Genomic DNA, 14,102 nt, shown 5'->3' on the forward strand with positions numbered 1-14,102 from the left:
TTCTCAGCATGTCAAGCTCAAACCTGAAATGACCCTTGCTCGAGTCAACGTTCTCCTTTTCTCCTCTTTAAGATCCCGCAGATCAGCTATGCATCAACCGCTCCGGAGTTGAGTGATGACAGGCGCTACGACTTCTTCTCAAGGGTGGTTCCTCCTGATTCCTTCCAGGCCCAGGCCATGGTGGACATAATTCGAGCAATGGGATGGAGTTACGTCTCCACAGTCGCCTCCGAGGGCAGCTATGGAGAAAAAGGAGTGGAGGCCTTCACACAACTCTCCAAAGAAGCAGGTTAGCGTTTCTGTCACGTTAATTTTCTTCCTTATACCCATTTGTGTGATTTAAAACGTACTCATGCCCTTTCCACTCATCTGAAAATGCTCTTTTGCATATGCAATTTATCTTAACGTTCCTTGTTTTTGTGAAGATGAATTATTGATGTTTGGCAACGTGTGCCTCAGCTCCCCAATGAGTTGCAAAGTGTTACTGCAGATGTAGACAGAGAAGAGACTTGTAGAGAAATATCACATTACAATAGTCAGCATTGCTTTTTTTGTTTCATTTAATTTCTTTATGTAATCAGTGTTGCTGTTTAGCTGCAAAGCACATGAGGAATTGTGTGAAAATGTCAGATTTATTTTTCTTTGGACAAGAGAGAACGACTTTTGGGGTTACACTGTCTGCTTTTTGTTCTGATCACTCTCATCCTCTTTTTGTTTCGGGTCTTGTGTGTATCCCAGCTACTGAGCGTGCTCAGCTCCGAGAATGGTAATGTTGGTCAGTGATCTTGGCGCTCAGCCAGCACAAACCACTCCAGTAGCTTGTATGAAGCAGCAGGCTTTTCGATTTGTCCTTTTCCCCTTTAGTGAGAGTCTCATTTCTTGACGACGCCATCGGAATCAAATTAGTCCAAGCCCACATTGATTGTGCATTTCCCCCATAATCTGGAAGCTATACATTCTTTAGGAGGAAACAACTGTTTTGTTTTATGGAGGCAGTGAACTCAACTCAACCCATGTCACAGTAAACAGCACTTTGACAAATAGAGAACAACATTAATAATAACAATAAGAATTAATATTATTATGGGTTTCTTATGAGTATCTTAGTTTCCCTCCGACCCCCCAAAACATTCATGGTAGCTTTTCTTTTCTACTGTGGTCAACAGTGCTGACGGGCCACGCATGATTAATTTTACGGCAGAGGCTGCGGGCCGATGTCAATTTGAACACAGGCTGCACTTGGCCCCCTGGCCTGATTTTAGCTGTGTAATATATCGGTCTAGCTTAAACTTTCCGCGGGTGGCAAAGGACACAATGGTTTTTCAATTTGCAAAGTGTGACAATAAAAAACTAATTTAAATTAAAGTTTCATCCATGTATCGATAATATTGTACATATAATGCTGCATTTCATTTTATTTCTGGCAACCAGTTCAGGGTGTAGTCTGCCTTTTGCCTGATGTCAGCTGGGATAGGCACCAGCACCCCTGAACAGGATAAGCAGTGTTAAAAATGGATGGATGGATTATAAAGTGCTAATTATTTTTTGCATCCATCCATATTTTTCATTAAAAAAATATTTTTCATAATGTTCACTGAGGGAAGATGAGATATGTGTAATGTGAGTCACGTGCATGGTCACAGAATGAATTAAACTCATAACTCAAGGCACCAGTAATGGATTTTTTTTTTTGACAACGATAGCAGATCGGGTGTCTGAACACTGACATGCATGGCTTTGCATATATTATTTTCATTATAAAGATTCATCCACATGACGATGTGATGGAAGGGGATCCGAGTTTAGAGTTAAGTCGGTATCTGCCGACTGTATGCTTCACTGCTGCGATTGATTGATTGATGGTCACTCCCTCCGACCCCGCCAAGTATATACTGTAGTGTAAAAATGGAAGGATAGATGGCTGTGATTAGACAGAAGCTTTGGCAGTCGAGTCTGCACTAGGGATGCGTAACTTACTGGACCATTTTTCTCCATTGCTATTGGATGATTGTCTGCGTGTACTGCACCTCTCGCCCAAAGTCTGCTGAACCCTCCCTTGATGATGCTGTGGATAAGTGGCGCAGAACATTAATGGGTGGATGGTTTGAATAATCTACCATTGTCCATCTAGTGAAAGAGCTGCTTTGCAGGCACAGCAACAAGCGCTTGCTCTGCATTGCTCCCCACCTCCACCTCTGCGCATCCCAATCCATTTTGTAACCCTATAGGGAGGGATCACATCTTCTACTGCACACTAATGCGCACAAACCTCAAACATGAAAAAAAAGGAGTAATAAAACCTTGCAGGCACTGATCAGAAGTCCACCATGCATAAATATTTTAGTTGTGTGCATTCACATCTCGTGTGATCACTCATTAAAACTTGAAGAAGCTGTTTGCGGATGTGTAATATACGTCGACAGTCTTAGAGCCGAACAGAGTAAGAGAGCGATTCGATCTGGAGAAAATCTCCTGATTTAAGACTTATTTTGAAAGATCCCCTCCCCCTAGATCCTGATAAACATAGCTTCACCCAGCGTGCTTTCTCAAAGACATTTCTTATGGATTTTGTTTAAATACATTGCACAGAGGAGTAAACAATTATTTCTTTTAACTTTTAACAGCCATGGAAAGACGTTGTTGACTCATCCTTTTGCCGCTAAGCAGCAGTCATTTTAACGTACTTTGTATTCAAACACAAATGGGAATTATTTGCTTTAAAGAAACCCTTTAGAGTCCCCCTCGCATCTTATCTTTAATAAACACATTAATTATGCAAAAGCATTTCTCATGATTCATTCACACACTTTTGCACCAAAGCTCCTTAAAATCAGTCATAACAGAAGTAAACATTGAAGTGTTAAAATTTAACACTAACGCTGTATATTAAAAGTAGCAGCGCTCATCAAAACTTGTCACACATCATATTGTTGACTCATGTCACAGTAGCGATACATTCCTTGCTTATCAATATTGTATAGTCAGCCAGTAGTATGTCATCATATGCTCATTCAACAGAGCAAACCCGCGTTTTAAATGCATAGACACATCCAGAGTCACTATGGTGTCAAATTTGTGGCCGCTGAACTCAAGTGGGCAAAAATAATAACCTGCTTTTCACATGGATATACTCTATTGATTGTTGAGGTGTATGTTTGAAACTTTAAAATATACATCTGGGTCAAAAGTAATTCACATCAGGTGAAATAGCTAACCCAGCACTGGGTTCAAAAGGGAGCAATTCAATGCTGGCTTTTTTATACGCAGTGGATGCAGGTCAAGATCCAACAAAGGGTCAAAACTACACACAATGCCATCCATATATTATCCATACCAAGGCATGAGGGACCAGTGTAGCTGTGGTGACACTGGTGACCCTTTTTATCTCGGCTGGGGACCGACAACGGCAGCGAATCTACAAATGGTTTTATGATTACCTTTGACCACAAGATTTTGAACCTTTGGTACACAAAAATGTCCGGAATGGCAACACGCCTTAGCTCTTCAGCTTGCCCATGTTAAATTTAAAAGTTAAATTCTCAAAATCTACAGCTATTTGTGTGTATAAACAATAGTGTAAATACTTTGTTGCTGTGCAGATTTAGTCTACAGTACTGTGGGGGTGGTCTAAAATGTGATCAATGTGGGAGTACTATCCGATGGGAACCCTGTACATGCTGTTGCATGCTTTTTGATGTTGCTGACCTTTGAATGTGATATGAATCTTGTATTGTTCCTCCATGTTCTGCTTTTCTAAACTAACAAACACAATCTCTGTGTGTTTCTGTATCTAACTGTTGGCTCCTGAATTTGCCCCCCGGGGGATCAATAAAATATCTATCTATCTATCTATCTATCTATCTATCTATCTATCTATCTATCTATCTATCTATCTATCTATCTATCTATCTATCTATCTATCTATCTATCTATCTATCTATCTATCTATCTATCTATCTATCTATCTATCTATCTATCTATCTATCTATCTATCTATCTATCTATCTATCTATCTATCTATCTATCTATCTATCTATCTATCTGTCTATCTATCTATCTATCTATCTATCTATCTATCTATCTCCATGATTATAATGCCATCAAAAACTCTTTCTCACTATATTTTTTTGGGCATCACAATGGGTATGACAAGCAAATAATTGCAAACAATTAATTAACCATATTAGCTTATCACCAGACTATAAATTCATTATTAGAATTGTATGCCTTATGCAAAACTTTTTGTATTTTCTGCCACGTAGCATTGTCGGTTTCATTTCCTCCAGCACGTATCTTTGCTCTTGTCATACGATCAGTGGCAATAGATTCAGAATAATACAGTATGATTCTCACAGCTTATAAAGAGTGACTTTATGGATTTTGCAGTATACAATAAGTACAAATCGTTGCCAATGACGGGAGAGTTCTTAGAAAGTAGTGATATTATTGTAGTGTCTGTGCACGTTAAGGTATGAGACCTTGAAATGTTTTCTGTGGCCACCCTGTTCGTAAATGTCAAAGGCATTAGTAGGATTCTCGCTTCACCACTTCAAGGGGAACCATCTTGCGGACTAATGCAATACGGCTGGCCATTTCCCCCAGCCAAGTTGAGAGTGATGGTCAGAGTGTATTGATCTCTGTTTTTATCTGATTCTCCTTTTTTCTATTCTGTGCCTGGTTCGGGCACTGTTTTATTGTGGACACCCACCCTGGCTTCAAGTGAATCTTGCAGGGATGGATCTTGTTTGTGTGCATGTTTTCTCTTTATTTTGTATTTTCTACCGTCTGCCTGGGCTACAAGTGAAGAAAACCTCCCTCAGAGCATTGGGCTTGAATTGATTGTTGCAAGTTCCCAACACACAGGCCTATTTGCTGGAGGAGAAAGAGGCAGGATGTTAGCTAGCATTAGCAGTAATCTGGGGAGCAAGCCAGATGTATCTGAAAATAGTTTAAAATTTAGAGCACAATATTTTTTGCATGACTCCGTGGCAGAGCCAAGTCTCACGCTGGCAGAGCAACATGGATGCCATCTGCATGACACCTCATTTGATATGCTCCCATTTATTCAGGATGTGAGACTGTGAGGAAAAAGCTGGCCTTTTCTCCAATGTCAAGGTGATAAATATAATTTCAGCACCCACAGAGGTTTTGCTTTGCAGGGACTTGAATAGGCAAGTGGGAGGTTAAATCCATTGAGAGCCTTCAATTTTAAGGGATTTGTATTTCAGAAAATGGTCAAAGTTGATTATTTGGCCCGGGTAAGCATTTTCATATCCGTGAGCACAGAGGATGAGAATGAATAATGGAGTATAATGCACTAGAGAGCCGAAAGATCAACTGAGAACTTCCAAGAGTTTAGCCATCATGATCATTAAACTTCTGCATCTATAGTCATCTAATGGGGAGCAGGGGTTTGGGAACACCAATACACGGAGTGCTGATGTCAGGGTGTTGGATGATCATAGGTACAAGATTAAGATGCTGCTAAAAATATCCTTTCTACCAAAGAGCCCAGTTCAAATCATCTCTCCATGGTAGAGTTTTAGAGAGGTAAATCTGAGCCGGGCTTGTGTTTATGGTGTGTGTCATCAGACATCAGACGTCAACAAAAAAGTGAAACGTGGCACCGTACTCTTTTGTGTACTGACAACAACAAGCACAAAGTGCTTTGCTGCAGAGGATTCGGCATCTATTAACTGGGACAGGTCCTGAGAAGAGCAACTTCCCCAAAGGTTTTTTTTTTTCCCTTGATGGCACGGAGAGTTTGGACAAAAGGGAAAATTCTGCTTTTGAAGCCCTTTGAGATTCTTTAAAGACCATGTGTGAAATGGAATCGAGTTAGGTCACAAGTCAAGTTATTTCATATTATACAATAAAAAATAAATAAATGATATTTTGTAAAATAGTCATTTTTCCAAAGGGGGATCTGGCAAGTGACAAACCCGAAAGTGTGACGTTATCTAAAGAAAAGCAATGGCAGAGCTCAGTTGGAAATCAACTCAGAAAGCGATATTTCAAATGTTTTCATTGCCTCAAAAGACTTTTGTGTTTTCCCGTCATATCTTTTTAGCACCGGGGTGTCACAATCAGTTTTGTCGAGAGCCACTTTGTAAACGCGGCTTCCCATGGAGGCCTGATATGATGGTGAAACCAAATAAATGATTCATCGTCCCATCAATTTATCACATATTACTCCAAAAATTAATAGGTTCCGAAGTTTGAAATCAGATGTCAACTATAGCAGTTTCTTCAATTATTTTTCACGTTATTGTGAATCTTTTTTTTCAAAATCTCTATCTGCCTTGAGTTTGACACCTTTGTTTTAGCGTTTGTGCCTTCTGTGCTTACCTGCTCATACAATATCCCTACATAAGCATCATTGTATTCCTGCTGCTTGTCAGGGGAAGGAGCGGAAAAAGGTTCTTTTGACTCCTGAGTATTTTTACAAAAAAAGCAATTTGACGCCTACCCAAAAGAAAAGCCAATCGATGGACCTGGAGCTAAGCGACAGCGATGGTTACGAGCCACTGTAGGCACTGATGACATGGCGGCGGAGAGAGATGAGCTAGTTCACTAAAGAGGCAGTGTTTTGAAAATCATTTGGTAACTGTTCAGATTTGACGAGACAATGAGCAACAATCTTCTGTCAAGTACATTTAGAGGTTGTTGAAACCAAAGCGAGCCGCACGACAAAATTATTTCAGCCTGTAAAATAGACACGCAACAGCAAATGTTGAGACATGGCAGTGAAAAACTCCACCTAAGAAACGTGAACAGAATTATTTCATATATACTTATCAGTAATCAACTAAATATTGAAAAAGATAAGTAGATAACGCTGACCTGCTTTGATGGTGGTTGCAGAAATCATAAATTGGATTTTCGAGGGATTTTATTTTAAGGCCATATCACCCAATGCTTGGCTGATGTGTGCAAAGAGGGGACCACTTGGGGTTATCGTACCAATCTATAGATTTCACGTAACGCCAGTAAACAAAGACCAGCGGCTAAGAGGGCTTTATTTCTTCACAATAAACTTAATAGCAGTGTGCCAGATGAGACAAATCCTCATAATGAGTCCAAATAGTTTTTTGAGGAAATGATCATGATGGGGAAAAAAAAAAAGGCATGAAATTCTCTTTAGAAATGAGGTTCTGCATATTAACAGTAATACAGCAAATTAGTTCGAGGGATTGTGAATATTTAATTTGCAATTTGATTTACAATGTGAGTACTAGAAAATTTAAGTTAGGGGCAACTGTGTCCTAGTAAAAAAAGAAAAAAAATGTTACTCTGGAGCCTACATGGGATACTTATTATAAAATTTGCAAATTGTTTATTTGTAACTGAGCTTTGCCATATGCCACTGAGTGGAAATAGTATCATGTTGTGGAAAACATGGACGATGGCGAGAGTCTGCTGAGGCTGACATTTCTTACATCAGCCTGCTCAGTGAAGACAAAGGTCTTTTTTCCAGCTGTCTGTCGGGGCCCAGGACTCTCTTTTCCTCTTTCGCCTTGCAGTGACAGACAAAGGCAGTCCGACACACGCCCCAGTACTCTGCAAGTACAGATACGGCACTTGAATTTTCATCAGGCCAGCCTCTCTGACTACTTGACTGACGGACAGACGGATGAGGTGTTCTGGAGTCATTCAATAATTTAGACACCTTCTCGCAACAGCTGGTCCACAAAGTCGACTCAAAAGACGAGATCTGCTTCTTAACTTCATCAGTCCTTCCAGCGCTCTCTCTCATTTTGCATTATTGACCAATGCGAGCTGTAATATATTTTGGTTCACGGCTGTTATAGCACCATAACTCTGCACTGCGGGCTAGTCGGGGCTTGTCATTATGGACGTAATGCTTTTTCATGAGAACTGAGCTCTCAGTGTAATATGACTTTTTTTTTGTTTTGTTTTTTTACCCTTTGGAGTGAATTGGTGCGATAACAACCTGCAGAGAAATTGGCCTGTGCAAGAAAGGTGCAGCAAATTGGCCGGGATCAGATGTAGAGTGCGTTTGGTGTCATAATATAAGCTTTCCGGCTGTAATCTCTTTGCGGGAGCCGAGCTTTCGCGTTATCCCTGGGAGACCTACAGCACCGACTTCACTGCGCAAATGACACCGAGCTTGTTTCCATTTAACAGGATGCTGCGAGCCCTTAAGCAAGAGCCAAACCCATTGGCGGGCTCCCTATGTTTAGGTTTAGTCCACTTAGGGGGATAACAGCAGTCATCCCACAGGTCTCCAGGCAGTTACAGAATCTGTTCTTTAAAGGGGGGGGGAAAAATAAAACATGCCTGCTGATTCTTGAAAGAGGCAATTGGAAAAGAGTTCAGAAATTGTCATTTTGTTATTGCGCTGCGGAAAAAAAAAAAAAAGCCACCAGGACTGGAGATGCACGCTTTGCCAGCCAAAATCTGTTTGTATCAAAGTAATGAGCCAGAGGAGACTGGCAATTAGGAGTTTACTTCCATTTATCTGTCTACTCAGAGAAATGCAAACGGAGATGTCGGCTAGGCTATTAAGTTATTTGAGTGAGAGAAATTTTAATTGGTTTCGGTAATGCTCACTGTTGATTCGGAAGGAGAGCTGCTGACCAAAAGCAGCCATGGTCTTACAATCCCGCAGGCGGTTGTGTTATTTCTTTAAAAGTCTTTATAAAGTCGTTATTGTTCTTTAGTGAGGAACAAATGGGAGTTTGTGACAATGTGTGCTCGCACAAGTGTGGCTGCCCGCTTGCAAAGCACATACTGTACGTGACCGATACCCTTGATCACGTGCAAACGCATTAGCAGCGACCTGTCAAAAAATGATTTATTGTCAGTATTAATATTCTCTTTGTGATTGCTGCGCGTGATCTGATGAAGGCCCCCGAATTCAGATAATGTCTTTCAATAAAAAGGCAATGCCAAATCCATAACATAAAATCTGTGACTTTATGTCTCTGTTGGTGAGGATTATTGGATTTGTTGTCACCGATATTGTTTATCCCTCTCACTCCTGCAAAAACAAAAAAATCCTGGCATTGACTCAGATCTAGCGTGTGATTTACTGCTTGTCGCTCCGTTTTGTCGGTCAGTGCCAAACTGTGATTAAAGGAACGAAAGAAAGAAAAATCATATGACAATTTACTGCACACACCTGCACAAACAAGACACGAGCTATAAGAACAATTATGTCTCATCAATGTTAATTAGTTTAGTGATGTTTATTACAGTATTATTGTTGTGATTTGCAATGGTATTATCCTGCTTCGCATCAGATTGTGAGGTGTGTGCCTGATTTATAAGCTTTTCAGGGACAACTCACAACAAGCGGATTCCAGTATGATGAAGTGCACTTGTGTGTGTGACACTGAACACAGAAACATGTTGTTCGAAGAAATACCGTGTTGACAGTTTGTGTGTACGCGGTTTCATCAATGAAAATTATCAAATGGAAGCATTTGCGCAGCAGCTCTTGGATGTCACAAGATCAAGGCGGGCCAAAGCAGTGCCTCGTGCTGTGAGGTGCTGACATAAGCGTCAGCTTTACAAATCAGAGTCGGGGGGGTAGGCTGACATTACAAACTGGTGGGAAAAAAAGGAATGTATTTGAAGTCGCTGATCCTTACATGTGTACCACTCATTTGGAAAAGCACAAATTGCTTCTGACGTCTAAAGACGTTCTTTAAGATCTGCTGTTGGTCGTCCTTTATCGCTGATTAGATTTTAGTTCCACTAGAAGAACCTGTGTGCTCTTGTTTGTGAGGTAGAGGCAGATTAGTGCTTGCCTCACCTCAGCAAGGCTAAATAAATTAACCTAGTTTGGAGACATTGAAACAGGAACTTGCGAGCCTCCACTATCCAGTCTGTGAGGGATTGCGGAATCAGAGATTAGCTCGGCTGCTTACTGCACCATTTCACGTCTTCCTCATGTATTTTAACAGGAATAAAGGCTATTTTGATTTATTGGATTAGGTCTGATTAACATTTCCCATTTTACACATGCGGCTATTGTGAAAGTGCTACATATGTAAAGCTGAATTGAGTCCATCATTTATTATTTTAATACATCAAATTGACGATGCGATCTTCATTGTGTGAACAAGTCTGACATGTTTTTGGGTCTCCTGAAAAGTGCTGACTTTGAAGAGACGAGGATTCTACCTGACATCAGTGACATTTTACGTATTTTACCACGTTTTTCTTTTTAATCTCACCTCCAAATGACCAGGCTTGTGTTAAAAATCAAAAGTGGCCTTTCAGCGAATCCTTTGCACGAGATGGTGACGGTGTACCTAATGTGACTATCGAGTGTGTGTGTGTGCGTGTGTGTTTGTGCCTGTGTTGTTTAATCATCATGAAGTCTGATAACATCTTCAATCGCTTGCGACATTATTGTTTTGTGCTTTCCTTTCCTTTTATCTGGGTAGAATTTCTGCATCAGAAGCTATTGTAGCCAAGGGCTTTTCTGCGTGTTCATATATATTTGTAGGACAGAATAGCAGAGATTCTACCAGATGCCTTATCGTTTTTTAAACTCTCTCCATTTATTAGGTGGGATCTGCGTGGCCCAGTCTTGGAAAATCCCGCACAACCCCAAGATGGAGGATTATGACAAAGCCATCCAACAACTGCTGGAAACTCAGCACTCCAGGGCAGTCGTCATCTTCGCCAATGAAGAAGACATACGGTGAGCGGCGCTGAGCTTGATGGTGTCCTCCGTGCTGCTCGGGCGTGCTGATGACTTGCCGTGTTCCACTTCTTTAATCTCTGAATGGCAGATCCCGAAGACAAGATTTCCCATGCATGCGGCACGGCATGTCTGTTACACAAAGATGCTTTTACAAACACAAAAAGACCTACACAGGGAATACAGATCATAACTTGTGTCAAATACACTTCCCCGCAGGGAAATGTCAGCACAAAGAAACACACAGTCAAATATTTACTACAGTGCTTGTTTTTTCTTGAAAGTGAAGAACACAGAAATTCTTGATTAAGTGACAAGGGTCTCGACAATTGACTACAGCCACCAGTCCGGGCTCGAGCCTTCCCGCGCTGAGTTTGCATGCGCTCCGCGTATGAAAAGATGGATGGATGGATGGATGGATGGAGGGAGGGAGGGAGGGAGGGAGGGAGGGAGGGAGGGAGGGAGGAAGGGAGGAAGGGATGGATGGATGGATGGATGGATGGATGGATGGATGGATGGATGGATGGATGGATGGATGGATGGATGGATGGATGGATGGATGGATGGATGGATGGATGGATGGATGGATGGATGGATGGATGGATGGATGGATGGATGGATGGATTACACACACACGCACACATTCTAAGCAAAATGTCCTTGCAGGGGAGTCCTCAATGCCACTAAGAGGGCCAATCATGTGGGTCATTTTCTATGGATTGGATCTGACAGCTGGGGGGCCAAAAGCAGTCCCATCCACCACCTGGAGGATGTAGCAGTGGGCGCCATCACCATACTGCCTAAACGCTCCTCTATTAAAGGTATTCACACGTGCCGCCCTACATGCATCACACGTGTCGTTATTGTCACAAGCTTTCAAGTCAGCTTTCTCGACAGGACCAGCGCTTCAGCTGCCGCTATTTGTTTTCTATTTAATTTCTTAACATTTGTGCCATGTTGAGGGATTACAAGAGATTTGAAATCGTCAAATAAAGTTTAGAACGATGAGTTTGTTGATACTCCAATTCACATGATCATATGTGATGAGGTTTGAACGATCGCAAGAATTAAAGTCCTTATGTCTGTTTCTTATCCTTTGACAAATAAGCCCTGGAGCCTACTCTCACCTGAAATCTATGTAAAGTATTGCACAGATAGTTTTCTTTTGAACTTTCTGCATTCATACATCCTAACCTGGCTTCTAATTTATTGTAAAGTATTTTTTTTATTGGCAAAATACCATATTAAGACTAACAATATTCAATGTGCTATATCAGAAATTAAGTATTCATTTAACGTCAGGTTTATTATTGGGGTGTAATTATAGTTGTAGAGGTACTACTTTGCAGCCTGAGTACCTTTATGAAGGATTTATAAATTGGCCATAATTAGTTTGTGTACACCATATATCAAGACCTATTAAAAGCGTGAGAAGTCATGACCTACTGTTTGCCAAATAGTGAGGCTAAGATTAACTTTGCCGCTTTGCCCCTTTTACTTATTGATGCAACGTATTTCCTGGCTCATTCAAACGTAAGTGTGGAAATAGTCAGCCGTCACTTATTAACTTAGCTTCAGTAAGTATTAACAAGTGTAATCTGGAGCCTATTCCAGCTGTGGAATAATAATGGTAGTGTTGTGAAAAAAACAACACAACTTTGTAGAACACATTAGTATTTTTTAACCGGGTCTTTTTCCTTTTGCTTTCTTGTTCACCCATCTGGTTGAAGTTAATAGTGTTTTTTCTTGTTTTCCAAAAATACTAAACTATGACTTGGGAAATAATGCTATGATAAAGTTGGGATTGACAAGAGGGACGCTTAGTGCCGGTCCTGGACTGAGCCAGCGATTATGTCACCATCAACCTGACACAGCCAAAGTTTCCTTAGCGGTTCTTGCGTTGATAAACAAGCCGGCTTGCAAGAACTCGTGAATTCACCACTGACCGTACTACGTACCTCAGTAATATAGCTCAATTGGCGCCCCAATCCTGGAGATCTTTGTAAAGACCGAATATCAGTCACAGCCATTTTATTAGATCTTACTTGATTTGGCATTTGCACTTAATCCTGTGGCGACTGGTGGCCGTTACTAATGTTGCAACCCCACTCGCCAGTTGGTAACGACAATAGGTGTGTATGTTTGGTACTGCACATGCAGGCTTTTTTTTATTGCATGCTTGTAAAAACAGTGAAAGCCATTGAAAGATGGTGAGAATTTTACTGGTGGTGTCAGCTTTATATAAGATGTTCTGTTTCCTCAGAAAATATGATCGCATGTCTAGTGCAGCTTTAAAAGCACAACTTCACTTCGCATATCTGGATCATCATCTCCCTCATGCGCCACAAACTCAAACATTAGCATATGATTACTCTACACTGCTAGAATTGATTGCCAGACATTTCATGCATTTTAAGGCAGACTTTGTCGTAAAATACAATATGTTGATTTTCCTCCTCGACACCCTGATTGCCAAACAGGTCCCGTCTATTTCTGCTTCGGTTGGCAATTTTGTCCAATGACGTTTCACAGTCTTCAGAGAATAAAGATGTCCTTGATGCATATGCACTGTATGTTTGGCAAGGTGGAAGGGACCAAGGTCACATTGCTCACTGGGGCTTCTCTGTAGATTTTATGATGCATGGAAACTCATCTGAGTCATTTTTTCCCCCCAAACCTAAAATAAAAGGAATATCAAGTTAAAATGAATATCAAGGCTGAGCTTGAGGTTTGACTAATTTTCTTTCACACCATTTTCAGTTGATATTTGTATCTTAAATGTTGTCAAATGACCTTTCATTGTTTCTTGTAGTCAGAGGTGGATACATTTACTCATATTGAATTCTTAACTTAAATAATCCCTTTTTGCATATTCACAATTTATAATTCTTTCTTTGACACTCAGTGTGGCTATGTTGGGATTCTGTTGGTAATTATTTCAAGAAATTTTAATTTTGTCAGTTGTGTCACATTACTCGCCTCTGCCTGTAATGAATATCATTTCCAAATAAGGAAAAATGACATTTTCCTGCCACCTGCCACTGAAAGGGAACATTCTCAGATATTGGCATTATGTATTGCATCCTATGAGCCACTAATAATCGGAATTGAGTGTCCTTTTGATTTTCGTTCCGTTAATTAGGTGAGCCTGGCCTAAACAAATGGGCTCTATGGAATGCCATAAGGTTATGATCAATCCACTTGACATCATCAGTCAGAGGTCTTCTGACAAGAAATTGATATGGATCACCCGGGTGCCATTAATCGTTCCCACCCACGCACGACTCAGATGATATATGACACAATAACAAGGAGGTCAACAGAGACTTTAATATTTGAAATTGAATACAGAAATATGTTTTCATCAATCAATTGTGGATTCTGTCATTTTAGTAAAATTCATTGGATTTAGCAGTGCTCCTGT

The 14,102-nt window shown here is 40.6% G+C and overlaps 1 protein-coding gene across 1 annotated transcript in view; it reads left to right on the forward strand.

Annotated features, from left to right (window-relative positions):
* Window positions 1-14,102, forward strand: part of grm7 (glutamate metabotropic receptor 7) — a 97,089-nt gene that overhangs the window by 42,398 nt on the left and 40,589 nt on the right. The window contains exons 2-4 of the mRNA XM_049753105.2: window positions 73-289; window positions 10,543-10,678; window positions 11,345-11,499. Coding sequence (XP_049609062.1) covers window positions 73-289; window positions 10,543-10,678; window positions 11,345-11,499 — 508 coding nt within the window. The remainder of the gene's footprint in view (window positions 1-72; window positions 290-10,542; window positions 10,679-11,344; window positions 11,500-14,102) is intronic.

Source organism: Syngnathus scovelli, chromosome 2, assembly GCF_024217435.2.
Source record: "Syngnathus scovelli strain Florida chromosome 2, RoL_Ssco_1.2, whole genome shotgun sequence".
Taxonomy (NCBI): domain Eukaryota; kingdom Metazoa; phylum Chordata; class Actinopteri; order Syngnathiformes; family Syngnathidae; genus Syngnathus; species Syngnathus scovelli.